The 14,503-nt window shown below is 52.4% G+C and overlaps 1 protein-coding gene across 1 annotated transcript in view; it reads left to right on the forward strand.

The window, feature by feature from the left end:
• The window catches only part of LOC116941591 (uncharacterized), a 44,597-nt gene that overhangs the window by 20,299 nt on the left and 9,795 nt on the right, over positions 1–14,503 (forward strand). Inside the window, exons 9-12 of the mRNA XM_076068092.1 lie at positions 3,319–3,793; positions 4,254–4,349; positions 4,780–5,573; positions 10,706–10,924. Coding sequence (XP_075924207.1) covers positions 3,319–3,793; positions 4,254–4,349; positions 4,780–5,573; positions 10,706–10,924 — 1,584 coding nt within the window. The remainder of the gene's footprint in view (positions 1–3,318; positions 3,794–4,253; positions 4,350–4,779; positions 5,574–10,705; positions 10,925–14,503) is intronic.

The raw sequence follows: 14,503 nt of genomic DNA on the forward strand, positions 1-14,503 counted from the left end.
AGGTGGGTGAGGCGGGCGAGGTGGGTGAGGTGAGGGTCGCGGGTGAGCTGGGTGAGGCGGGTGAGGTGAGGTGGGTGACGTGAGGTGAGGTGGGTGAGGTGAGGGTCGCGGGTGAGGTGGGTGAAGCCCTCCCCGTGCAGCCTTTCGCTGACGTCTTGGCTGGGCGGGTGGCTCTTAACAGAGTAGCAGCACCTATTGAGGGTGACACACACACACACCACGCGCGCCCGGCCGTCTTTGTCTCTCTCCCCCCCCCCCCCCCCGTATAGCCTTAACAGACTGTGGTACTGGAGGGGCACCACCACGCCCGGTGGCGATGATTCCACATCGCACCATGGTACTAATTTGAGGCTGAGTCGACCTAGGGTGGGGGGGGGGTCCCAAGACCGGTTCAGATAATCGCTATCGCCGGGTTTCTTAGCGCAGCGTGGCGCTAACCGCTGCGCCACCGCTCCCCCCTCAAACCCACCTCTTGCTAATGTTTACAAACAGCAGTGGGTAAACACATTTACGGCTGAGTCGACCTCTGTCAGTTGATTGGGGTCCGTGAGCGGGAATCGAACTCGGTTCTGCTCTTGGCCGGCTTCGGAGCGCAGTGCAGCGCCAACCACTGCGCCACCGCTCTACACACGCAGTACACAACATTTACTGATATATATAACACGCATATATACGCAGCGATTACCATTGCCATGTGTGTTTGCATAGCTGCGCCTTAACAAGTGGATCATAAACAGTGGGGCATGTACATTATGTACAGAGCCTGTGCATGTGTCTTAGTGAGTGCCCAATGAGTCTGCGAGAGACCAGGCTGACTGTCTATGTCAGAGACCTGGGTGTCTATGTGAGAGACCTGGGTGTCTTTGTGAGAGACCTGGGTGTCTATGTGAGAGACCTGGGTGTCTATGTGAGAAGCCTGGGTGTCTATGTGAGAGACCTGGGTGTCTATGTGAGAGACCTGGGTGTCTATGTGAGAGACCTGGGAGTCTATGTGAGAGACCTGGGTGTCTATGTCAGAGACCTGGGTGTCTTTGTGAGAAGCCTGGGTGTCTATGTGAGAGGCCTGGGTGTCTATGTGAGAGACCTGGGTGTCTATGTGAGAGACCTGGGTGTCTTTGTGAGAGACCTGGGTGTCTTTGTGAGAAGCCTGGGTGTCTATGTGAGAAGCGTGGGTGTCTATGTGAGAGACCTGGGTGTCTATGTGAGATGCCTGGGTGTCTATGTGTGAGACCTGGGTGTCTATGTGAGAGACCTGGGTGTCTTTGTGAGATCCCTGGGTGTCTATGTGAGAGACCTGGGTGTCTATGTGAGAGACCTGGGTGTCTATGTGAGAGACCTGGGTGTCTATGTGAGACCTGGGTGTCTATGTGAGAAGCCTGGGTGTCTATGTGAGAAACCTGGGTGTCTATGTGAGAGACCTGGGTGTCTATGTGAGAGACCTGGGTGTCTATGTGAGAGACCTGGGTGTCTATGTGAGATCCCTGGGTGTCTTTGTGAGAAGCCTGGGTGTCTATGTGAGATCCCGGGGTGTCTATGTGAGAGACCTGGGTGTCTATGTGAGAAGCCTGGGTATCTATGTGAGAGACCTGGGTGTCTATGTGAGAAGCCTGGGTGTCTATGTGGGAAGCCTGGGTGTCTATGTGGGAAGCCTGGGTGTCTATGTGAGGGAAAAAAGTATTTGATCCCCTGCTGATTTTGTACGTTTGCCCACTGACAAAGAAATTATAAGTCTAAAATTCAAATCAATTTATAACATTTTCAACATGCGTTTTTCTTGATTTTTTTGTTTTGATTCTGTCTCTCACTGTTCAAATAAACCTACCATTAAAATTATAGGCTGATCATTTCTTTGTCCGTGCGCAAACGTACAAAATCAGGGGATCAAATACTTTCTTCCCTCACTGTAGGTGTCTATGTAAGTGCCATCTAAGTCTATGAAAATACATTATCTGGCGATGCTGCTGCGTCATTGGTCGTGCACACGCACACCAAAATACATCTCAACACCGTCGATAACACTGCGGGCTTGAGGTAGAAGAGTTATATAGGTGACGTTTCGGCAATTGGGCCTTTTTCACAGCACAAATAGGCCAGAGAGATAGAGCGGACAGGAGTTGGAGATTGCACTTCAAATGGGATATATGTCTCTCCATGTGAGTGGAAAGGTAATGTAAGGACACCTTACAATAATTAATTAATAAATGCACGTTTAACAAAAATGCACGATTGCTGGGCAAGCGGGTCATCCTCAGCGCAAATTGTGGTCGGTGGTTGATTGAGCCCATCATTCTTCAGACAGCAATAAACGAAGGAGCAATTTTGTGGGAAAGTCCAAAGCGTTTCCTACAACACCTTTGGACACCCTGGTCTGCCGTACACGTGTAGATGGGTGGAAATGTGTTTCTTCGCTTGAGACTCTCCCCTGGGTTCAGTAGAGACACTCTTAGGGTGTCTCATGGCTGCTAACCTTTATGATCCTACTGCCTTTTATTCGTCGTGAGTTCAACCCAAAATGTATTTTTCCTAAATCTTAACATGGTATTCCAAAAGTGTCTAGGTGCGCCACGGTGGCGAGATGTTAAATACCTCGCCTGGTATACAGGAGGTCGTGGGTGTTCGATCCTGACCCTGACTCCTATCTATTTGGAGTTTGCATGTTCTCCTCGTGGTCGCGTGGATTTGTCTCCGTGTCTTCCAACTTTTTTCCTCCACATTTAGAATCAGAATACATTTTAGAGTATTTAGCTGCTATAAATTTCCACGTGATCAGCCAATTCGTTGAATTATCATTTGTGACCCGGCCACTTCTGAAAAAGAGCTCTATAGCTCAGTGGACCTTACCTGGTAAATAAAAAAATAGTTTCCACACTGAAATACGAAATGAACGATTCATATTAAATTTTTGGGTCAGATCGCATAAGCAAAATGTGCATCGTAAACCCTCATGCACGTATGTTGAACATATTTCGCACTGTACTGTTCACACATCTGCAATTAATGCAGATGTGTGAACAAACGGTGCCATTAGCAATCTACAACATTTACTAACAAACAAGTGACAACTTTATTAATTGGTTTTGTAGGGTGGAGGAGGGTTTACGACACATTTTACTGACGCGGTGATCTGACCCCAAAATCTATTATAAATCGTAATATTAGTCGCGAAAGCCTGCCCGTGTTAAATTTAATTAGTGTTGCCTTTCTCATTTGCGTTTGTGTTGAACTCTGTGCGTGCAGGCATGCAAAACCACAGCACGATATTTGATTAAAAAAAAACCCCAAACCTTCACCCTTCTTCCACTCTCACGAATCCCACAGTGCGAGATGGAGAGTGAACCCACGATGGAGCTGCCACAGCAGGAGAACTTCCCGGCGTGGCTGGAGGCGCATGGCGTGAACGCGGAGGTGGCCCGGGCCATGGACTCGGAGCTGGGCATCCGGGACCACGGGGTCCTGCGCGCCTGCGTCGGCGACGCGTGCCTGCGTGCCGAGCTGCTGGCCACGGCGCGCGACCGCCTGCCCTTCGGCTTCTACGCCGTGCTGCGGCAGGTGGTGAAGGCCCTGCGGGGCGACGACCGCCACGACGCCGGGACGCCGCTGTCCGGCACGCTTCGCGACGTGACGCTGGCGGGGCTCGTCGAGGTGCTGCTTGCGCTGCTCACGGGCCTGAGCCGCGAGCTGGCGCTCTCCGTGCAGAAGCTGGAGGCGGTGAGCGGTGGCGCCTTTGTCGGAAGGTTCCTCACGAAGGACGAGGACTACCAGACAGAGAGGGACGACGAGGATTCGCACCACGGTGAGGTTTTAGTGGCGCGTGAGAGAATCAACGGTGGCCGTCGGATCTTAGTCGGAATCGGAATATTTGCTTATACCGAAGGAATCCGATGAGCTATGAAGTCATTTTTTTGACAGATGTCCAGTAGGGGCACGGGGGTCACAACGGTTTGTTCGTATCTTTGAAAGTTAGTAAGTCGAATGTTTTTAAGTAGAGTAGTCCCTGTCACTTGCCGCTGATGCTAGCCGTGATCGAGCATCGGACCACTCGCACATATCCACAATCAAGTTCAAACTGCACACGGCGCACAATTATCACGGTTTTGCGCCATGTTTCTCATGTCCCCGTGTTTAATATGGTGTTCACGCCATTGCAGTGGTGCGAGATTATCACGAAGGAAGTCGCTGTGTTTCACAGGCGGGTATAGTCTGCCCCGTAGCGGGGGGATGCTCATACCCTCCCTCGCCTTATCATCGTCCAGGCAATGCCGGCGACTTCTCCAATGACGATGCTGAGAGTCCAGTCCCCGAAGATGAGGAAGAGTGCGAGTGGCGGCAGCACAGTGACAACAGTCCAGGTGAGAACCCAGCCCAGGTGCTAGCCCAGGTGAGAACCCAGCTCAGGTGAGAGCCCAGCCCAGGTGCTAGCCCAGGTGAGAACCCAGCTCAGGTGAGAGCCCAGCCTAGGTGCTAGCCCAGGTGAGAACCCACCTCAGGTGAGAGCCCAGCCCAGGTGGGAGCCTAGGTGAGAACCCAGCTCAGGTGAGATCCCAGCCCAGGTGAGAGCCCAGTCCAGGTGAGAACCCAGCCTAGGTGACAACCCAGCCCAGGTGAGAGCCCAGTCTAGTTGAGAAACCCACCCAGGTGAGAACTGAGCCCAGGTAAATTAAGTATCACGGAGCTAGCAGAACTGATCGTCTGAAATTAAATCGCGACCACGAATGGTTACACACGGTGACCTCTAACCCGAGGTGACCTCCGCCCCCTCCGCTCCTCCTCGCTTACCAGGGAAGAGCCTGGAGACCCTGTCTGGCTTCGTGCTGCCGGACGGCAGCACCCTGGAGTGCGCGCGCCAGTACTACGCCGCCTCCTCCGCCGCCGCTGCCGTCACCGCCGCCGCCGCCGCCAAGGAGCGCAGCGCCGCCTACGGAGCCGCCCTGCAGCTGCAGCAGCTGCACCAGCAGCAGCTGCAGCAGCAGCAGCAGCTGCAGCAACCGCATCAACACCCGCAGCAGAGTCAGCAGCAGCACAGCGTGGACGAGATGATCGCGGCCGCCGTTGCCGCCACCGCCGCCGCCGATCCCCGCCACCTCCACCACCAACAGCAGCAGCAGCAGCAGCAGGCGGCGGAGGAGGCGGCGGCGGCCGCCGCTGTGGCGTCGATCAGCAGCAAAGGGCGGCCGCGCACGAACCGCCCCGACGCGCTGGCGCCCGGCCGGCAGCAGTATGAGTGCCGGCAGTGCGGGCGCGAGTTCGTGCGCTCGGACGCGCTCAAAGCGCACATGCGCATCCACACGGGCGAGAAGCCGTACCGCTGCGGTGCCTGCGGCCGTGCCTTCTCGCAGAGCTCGGGCCTCAAGACGCATCAGCGGGTGCACACGGGCGAGAAGCCGTACCGCTGCGGCGTGTGCGGGCGCGTGTTCGCACAGTGCTCGGGCCTCAAGTACCACATGCGCACGCACACGGGGGAGAAGCCCTACGTGTGCCAGGGCTGCGGCAAGAGCTTCGGCATATCGAGCCACTGCAACAGGCACCGCAAGATGTGCCCGCTCGCCAACGCGAGGCCGGTTCATGACGAGCGATGACGGGTCCGTCTCCCGATGGGTCTCTTTACGTGCGGTGATCCTTGGGAGTCGCTCCTGAATTCGACCTCGCAGAGTCGGGTTAGCCGGCAGTGCAGCGTGACGCTGAGACTAATTTCCCGCCCCCGCCCCGTTTTTCCACTGACACATCCGAGCCGAGCCAGCGCCGGGTAACTCGCGGCACGGGGTGGTTTTCCCAACTGGCCATTTTCCTTGTCGAGTTGGAACCAAACCGTGCTACGTTGGCCTCGCAAGAAGTCTGTTTCTGGCTCGAGGGCCAGGCCAGGCCGGGGCGGAAGGAAGGAAGAACACGTTCACAAATTGCATGTGATTCATACAACAATCGCTGTGGACTGTATTCCACTCGCGAGTGTTGCAGCCCCACGAGCCGGTGCTCGTTTTACTGACCCCGAAGGGACGATCATGATGATGACGACGAAGATGATGATGACGTTGGTGACGACGATTGAGGGTGCCGCATGATCTCAACTCGTAACCTTGAGGTCTTGAGACTGCTGCTCCGTACAAATGGAACCGTGTCAATGTATGCATCCTGTACGTGTACATGCTGAACGAAACTTTATTTTATAAGGTCAGGCCCACTGAGCCATATGGCTATTTTCCAGAATCGACTTGGCCACAACTGATAGCTCAACGAAGTGGCTTAACACGTGGTAAATTTATAGCAGCCAATTACTCCTAACGCATGTTAATTCTAAATGTGGAGGGAAAACCATATCCACGCAACCACGGGAATAACATGCAAACTCCAAATATACAGGCGTCGGGGCCGGGATCGAACTCATGACCTATTTACCAGGCGAGGCAGATAACATTTCGCCACCGGCACATACAGTCAGTCATATGCATTCATGTAGCTATGGCCAGCCAAAAGCCGCAACGAATATGACTGGAGTTGCCGTGATGGTTCATGCTCCGTTGACGAGATCGGCAAGGTAGTTACCATCTCGCAAAGCGATCAGATCGGAGGCGAGTATGAACGTGGGTAATTTTCTACTCTTTCAAGAGGTGGTGTATTTATTTAACTGAGTGGGGTGGGGGGGGGGAGACCTTAGGTCCCTGTTGGGAGTCAGGACGTGGAGACGACTTCTCTTTTTAAAGCGTCCCGCGTAATCGGTCACAATTTTAAGCCGACTGCTCAACGGAATCGTTGAATCGTCTCGGTTGTACATTGTTTTGTTGTTGTTGACGGTTTAGCGGTAACAAGGTGGGGAGTCTCGGCCATTGACAAGTGGCCACTAATTTATATGGCTACGCCCTGCTGATGACTCCCGCGAAATAACAAACAGAAATGGGTTCATCGTTGATTATAGCATGAAGGTACCCAATGGTTTTGGTTTATGAAGGCAATGCTCGCTTATGAGTGTCACTGAAATTGAACAGATTCAAGGGCATCTGTGATAGTGCAGCCGGTGGCATTCGTTTGTGTTCAAACCTTGCTGATGGACTCAGTTATGGTAACATCACGATTCACGTTTTTGGCAGTTGCTGCGTTTTATGTGTGTAACAACAACAACAAAAACATCATACCGATGTATTCGTAACTAAAATCGGGGTAAATTGCCAAGGCCATTTCGTTCAAGATATGAATCTGGCTCTTTAACAACTCGCATCCTCGTATTTTTTTATGTCAATGTTGGAAGTAAAACTTTCTAAATGAGAAGCGTTTAGTAATAGGGTTTAACCCTTTTATCTGGCACCAAAACTGATGCCTTGATACAAGGGATCATGTTTGCAATAACCACAACACAAGTTGTCAAAATGCAAACAAAAAGAGACAACTCTGATAATGATATTGGCACTGTCCTTGAAATTGATTGGTCCACACCCGAGACCGCTTTTTCTTAGAGCCCTTAGTCTCCACTGGTGTTGGACCACATGACGCCAAATAAAAGGGTAAAAACCTATTACTATATCTTGCTACTGTCAAAGGAGGTCTCATAATGAGAAGCGTTTGTTTTCAGAAGAATGGTCGGATTACGTGGCTGTGTCGCTGGTATGGTTAAACGTTCCCCTTAGCCTCGTGTGTTTAAAAGTCGCGTGTCTTTTTTGCAAAATAAAAATGGTTTACTATTGCTTGGGCAACACGACGTGAATTGCAAAGACGTGATGTTTACATGGGCGCAACTCATGAACAACCGACATCGACTAAAACTTGATCTTCATTGTCAGGCGCTCCTTTGATTTGTCACTAATGTCACCCGTGTATGTGTCGATGCTATTTAAACAAAAAAAGCGCGTTTACGTAAGATTTGTCGGGTCATTATTATTAGCGTACATTACGCGGCCGAATGGAAATGAAGGTTCTGTGTTTGGTGAGACGAGGGTTCAATATTGGATGAGATGACGGCCCCGTATGCTTTGTCTCGAGTGTTCTACAATGCATGTGATGAATTCTGCGTCAGGTGGCAGGGTTTTCATGCATTGGAGGAGTGGTTCATTTTCAGACGTTACAAGGGCTCTGTATCGGAAGAGACGGGGTCATGGGTTCTGCATCACATGACGTAAGGGATCAGGGGCGGAGCCAGGATTTTGACTTGGGGGGGCTGACTTCAATATTCTGAGATATCTAGTGTTTATGTTTTCCAATGGGCGCCACAAATGTATCAAACAAATTTCATTGGATTTGAACGCGGAGTTTATTAATAGGTCGGAGCCACTGATGTGGCTGATAAGTTCGATAAGTTCGAAAGGCTGCCGCTCAAGCAGCCTGCAGGGTAACACACAAGGTGGTAGCCTGCAGGGCAGTGCACAAGGTGGCAGCCTGCAGGGCAGTGCACAAGGTGGTAGCCTGCAGGGCAGCACACAAGGTGGCAGCACAAGGTGGCAGCCTGCAGGGCAGTGCACAAGGTGGCAGCCTGCAGGGCAGTACACAAGGTGGCAGCCTGCAGGGCAGCACGAGGTGGCAGCCTGCAGGGCAGTACACGAGGTGGCAGCCTGCAGGGCAGCACACAAGGTGGCAGCCTGCAGGGCAGCACACAAGGTGGCAGCCTGCAGGGCAGCACGAGGTGGCAACCTGCAGGGCAGCACGAGGTGGCAGCCTGCAGCATTTTGCAGCAGCCGGATATCCGGTTATCCCGATTACCGACTTTCCCAAAATTTCAGGGGGGGCTAAGCCCCCCCCCCCAGCCCCCCCCCCCCCCCGTGGCTCTCGCCCCTGTGAGGGATCCATCTAAAATGTAAGAGTTTTCTACAGGGTGATCCATTAATAGATCATGGATTTCTAATGACCCCCTTACCAATTTTCCAATGCAATTGATTATTGCGAAAACAATGGCTCCACATCTTGGTTAAACGTATTGAATAGGTGTATCGAGATTGGTGGAAGGCACATCGAGCCTACTGAAAAAAAAAACTCGTTGGCTTGTAGCTGCATCTGCGACATTACATTGTAGCTGCTTGCAGCACCGATTTTAGTCTATGCTTTCGTTGCCTTAATTCAACAGGGGAGTTCACGGTTGAAGCACTTGCGGAATTGTGATTCTTTTTGCTTAAGTCGCTGTTATTTTTTGAGAGCCATCGGTTTTGTGTTTTCGAGGCCTTATTTAATTGGCGCTGGCTTTTTTTTGTATGTATCTTGAACTTCCTTCGCGGGAAGGTGCACAAATGTAACATATCGCGGTGGCGAGATGTTTACTCCCTCGCCAGGTATACAGGGCGCTGTGGGTTCGACCCCGACCCTCCTGACGCCTGTATATTTGGAGTTTGCACGTCTCTCTCTCTCTCCCCGTGGCTGCGTGGATTTGTCTCCGGGTCCTCCGGTTTTTCCATCCACGTGTAGAAACACGCGTTTAAGAGTATTTGGCTGCTCCAAATTTCCACGTGGTAAGCCCACTTCGTTTAGCGGTAATTAAAAAAAAGGTGTTAATCACCCGCGATTTTCTACAAAAGAAGGCCGAACCCGTAGGGCAGCTGCCGATGCACTGCAATAATTGTGGCTGGGTGTATATATTTGCAAGAGGTGAACGATGACAACAAGAATACACGTGAGAATCGATTGCACGGCTGTGAGACATTCAGAATTGTGAAGCGATTCCCTCGAGACTTTACGCGTGTACGGACGGGGGTTAGTTGGGTTGGCGTTTTGGAGTCGCGCCCGCGGAAGCCTGCGTCACGATTAAGAATCTTTATTTGAACTGCAGGAATCCGATGAGCCATGAAGCTCTTTTCCCCACCGATCTCCAGTTGGGGCGGGTAAGCGGTTTAAAATCTCGTTACTCATGAACCGACCGCCGACGTCTCTGTGAGAGCCATGTGAGAATCGATGTTCTTTCCGTAAATTATCTTTATTATTTTATTGGGGTGAAAATAATTGGATCGCCCTGTATATCGGACGAGGGCTCTTGTGACAGATGTTCCCAGGGTTCTGTATCCAGTGTTACAAGGGGTCATCGGATGTCGTAGAGGTTCTGTATTGTGTGTACGCTGAACTTCTTTCGCGCCGTACGTAGCCAATCGTGCTGATCGGTGGTGCGGGGGAAAGGACGAAACGCTAAAACACAAAGTGTTGACTCAAACGAGGGTTATTTTGTCAGGTCGACGTTGTGTTTCGTTTCGGGTCGAACTTCAGACTGACAGCTGTATTGATGGATTGCATGCTGTGACCCAGCGATGTGCGTGTGTGTGTGTGGTCAACCATTCACCTGCATTGTGAAGTCTGCTGTTCAGATGTGAAGGGCAATACTAAATAAACATGACGACGACGACGGTGGTGATGATGATGATGTTGGTTGTGGTTGTGTTGGCGAGATATATTTCTTAAAATCCACGCTTCAAAGGGGCCGTCCATAAATGACGTCACGCGGTTTTTGACGATTTTTTACCCCCCCCCCCCATCGTCACACGGCGTCACAAAAAGTCAGACCCCCCTCTCAAATATGACGTCACAAAGCTCCCCCCCCCCAAAAAAATAATAATATATAAAACATTCTTCAAGTCGCTTTAAACTATTGTCATTGTCGTGCGTATTTAATGCACTCTGATGTAGGAAAAAAACATTAAAAAGTCTATTTAAGTAGAACGTGTTGTCTATGTTTATTTAAAGTTGCGCATTTTGACGTGACGTCACATTTCTCAACACCCCTCCCTCCCTCGTCACACATCGTCACAAATGTCTGACCCCTCCCCCCCCTAGGTGCGTGACGTCATTTATCGACGGCCCCCAAAGGCAAAAAAAACCCACCGTGGTCCAAAGTGCGGGGCTGACGGTGCAAAATCGCCGCGGTCCCCCGCGCCTGCCGGAAGGACGAATCGGCGGCCGGGGCAACGCGGAGCTGCGACCGCGACGCGTGGGGCTCAACACGCGACGACGAGGAGGAGTTGACGAGGAGGTGACGCGGGCGACGAGGAGTTGACGAGGAGTTGACGAGGAGGTGACGCGGGTGACGCGGAGGTGACGAGGAAGTGTCGCGGAGGTGACGAGGAGTTGACGAGGAGGTGACGCGGGCGACGAGGAGTTGACGAGGAGCTGACGAGAAGGTGACGAGGAGCTGACGCGGAGGTGACGAGGGGTTGACGAGGGGGTGACGCGGAGGTGACGAGGAGTTGACGAGGAAGTGACGCGGAGGTGACGAGGGGTTGACGAGGAGGTGACGAGGAGCTGACGAGAAGGTGACGAGGAGGTGACGAGGAGCTGACGCGGAGGTGACGAGGGGTTGACGAGGGGGTGACGCGGAGGTGACGAGGGGTTGACAAGGGGGTGACGCGGAGGTGACGAGGAGTTGACGAGGTGACGAGAAGGTGACGAGGAGTTGACGAGGTGACGCGGAGGTAACGAGGAGGTGACGAGGAGGAGTTGACGAGAAGGTGACGCGGGAGACGAGGAGGTGACGAGTTGACGAGGTGACGAGGAGGTGACGCGGAGCTGACGAGAAGGTGACGAGGAGGTGACGAGGTGACGAGGTGACGCGGGCGACGAGGAGGTGACGAGGAGGTGACGCGGAGCTGACGAGGAGGTGACGGAGGCGACGAGGTGACGAGGAGTTGACGAGGAGGTGACGAGAAGGCGACGAGGAGTTGACGAGGTGACGCGGAGGTGACGCGGGCGACGAGGAGGTGACGAGGAGGTGACGAGGTTAATGAGGTGAACGGGGGGAGTAACTTAGGGCGTCGGGTGAGTAACGAGTTTTGACGGGGAGCAACGGGCGCAACGAAGTTAACGGAGAGTAACTCGGTTAACGAGGGTGACAAGGTTAACGAGGGTTAACGAGGTTAACGAGGGTTAACGAGGGTGACCAGGTTAACGAGGGTTAACGAGGGTGACCAGGTTAACGAGGGTGACCAGGTTAACGAGGGTGACCAGGTTAACGAGGGTTAACGAGGGTGGCAAGGTTAACGAGGGTTAACGAGGTTAACGAGGGTTAACGAGGGTGACCAGGTTAACGAGGGTGACCAGGTTAACGAGGGTTAACGAGGGTGACCAGGTTAACGAGGGTTAACGAGGGTGACAAGGTTAACGAGGGTGACCAGGTTAACGAGGGTTAACGAGGGTGACCAGGTTAACGAGGGTGACCAGGTTAACGAGGGTTAACGAGGGTGACCAGGTTAACGAGGGTTAACGAGGGTGACAAGGTTAACGAGGGTGACAAGGTTAACGAGGGTTAACGAGGGTGACCAGGTTAACGAGGGTTAACGAGGGTGACAAGGTTAACGAGGGTTAACGAGGGTTGACGGGTAGTAACGAGGGGTTAACGCAGGGTTATCAGACAACACGGGTAACGCCCGCTAGAGGGATTGCCCCATTCCCCCATGGTAACCGAGGTAACTCAACTCTCTGAGGTTAACTTGAGTAGCACCGGGGTTATCCCATTGATCTGGTGGCCTTGATTATCTACAACTTGGGTCTCGGGCAATCCAACCTCCAGTCAATCCCAAAGTGAACTCCAGTCTCTGTGCCGCCTGGGTTACGGTGGCTAGGAGATGTTAACTACCTCGCCTGGTATACAGCAGGTCGTGGGTTCAATCCCGACCCTCACGCCTGCTGTATATTTGGAGTTTGCGTCTCTCTCATCATCATCACGGTGGCTAGGAGATGTTAACTACCTCGCCTGGTATGCAGGAGGTCGTGGGTTCCATCCCGACCCTGACGCCTGCTGTATATTTGGAGTTTGTGTGTCTCTCATCATCATCATCATGGTGGCTAGGAGATGTTAACTACCTCGCCTGTTATGCAGGAGGTCGTGGGTTCCATCCCGACCCTGACTCCTGTTGTATATTTGGAGTTTGTGTGTCTCTCATCACGGTGGCTAGGAGATGTTAACTACCTCGCCGGGTATGCAGGAGGTCGTGGGTTCCATCCCGACCCTGACTCCTGCAGTTTATTCGAAGTTTGTGTGTCTCTCATCATCATCACGGTGGCTAGGAGATGTTAACTACCTCGCCTGGAATGCAGGAGGTCGTGGGTTCCATCCCGTCCCTGACGCCTGCTGGATTTTTCCTCTTCCACATTTCGAAACACGTTTAGATGATTTGACTACTGCTATCAATTTGAACATCATAAGCCACTTCGTTGAGCTGTCATTTGTGGCCAGGTCGCTTCTGAAAAAGAGCTCTCTTGCCCAGTGGGTCTTACCTGGCAACATAAACAGGTTTATCTGTTGTCTCCGTGTAATGCTGCCATCCAATCACCCTCGGGATCAGCAACTCTCATAGACCCCCCCCCCCCGCCATGGCCAGAGGTGGCAGAACGAAATCGTTTTAGCAGGCAAGCCCGGTGGAAGTGGACAGGGTGGGTGGTGGTGGTGGTGGCAGCAATGCCCCCCCAACAGTCTGTTTAGGCCAGGGGTGGGGAACCTTTTTTCTGCCAAGGGCCATTTGGATATTTATAACATCATTCTCGGGCCATTACAACATTTTCAAGTTCAAAATTTGCCCGTTATATTTGGTCAAACATTTAATTAACTCGCCCCTAATGCGATGGCTGGAACTGCTTCTCTTTGGCGAGGCGTGTGATCATGTTAGCTGGTATTGATGATGTTAGCCGGTATTGATGTTAGCCGGTATTGATGATGTTAGCCGGTATTGATGATGTTAGCTGGTATTGATGATGCTAGCCGGTATTGATGTTAGCCGGTATTGATGATGTTAGCCGGTATTGATGATGTTAGCTGGTATTGATGATGTTAGCCGGTATTGACGATGTCGCTACTCGCAACTGCTTTCCCAGGTTTGCTCTCCTAGATTTGTTGAATTTCGTGTCCCGCCTGCGGTTGCCTTGGCAGGGCCACACCAAATGATTTCGCGGGCCTTGTCCGGCCCATGGGCCGCACGTTCCCCACCCCTGGTTTAGGCGATACGGGCGATCTTTGTCTTTGTAGCAGACCAGGGTATGGGACAGGGATAGTCAGTTGCCTAAAAATATCAACACAGCGGGCACTGAGATAAAAATGTTTTATTTAACCAGCTAAGGCCCCCACTGAGCTGTATACCTCTTTTTTTCAGAAGCCACCTGGCCACACGTGATAGGTCAACGAAGTGGCTTATCACGTGGAAATTTATAACAGTACCCAAATGCTCTAAACGCGTGATGTTGATTCTAAATGTGGAAGGGGCGGGGGGGAAACCGGAGGACCCGGTGAAAAATCCACGCGACCACGGGGGGGAGAGAGAAGACGCAAACTGCAAATGTACAGCAGGCGTCGTCTGGATCGGGATCGAACTCACGACGTTGTTTATACCGGGCGCGATAGTTCACATCTCGCCACCGCGGTGCCCCAACTTTAGAGGAGGAGAGGTGGCCCGGGCGTAGCTTAGAGGTCAGAGGTCAGAGTTGGCACTGCCGTGAGGTTTCTCCCACATTTGGCTTAGCGCTACATTCAATTCCACACCTCGACAGACGACGGTGTATCCGACACACACACAAGACAAACACCAGGGTGTGTATACGCATACGCGGGGAGCGGTAGTGTCAC

The sequence above is a fragment of the Petromyzon marinus genome, chromosome 1, assembly GCF_048934315.1.
Source record: "Petromyzon marinus isolate PM22_M1 ecotype Great Lakes invasive population chromosome 1, UKy_Petmar_22M1.pri1.0, whole genome shotgun sequence".
Classification (NCBI taxonomy): Eukaryota; Metazoa; Chordata; class Hyperoartia; order Petromyzontiformes; family Petromyzontidae; genus Petromyzon; species Petromyzon marinus.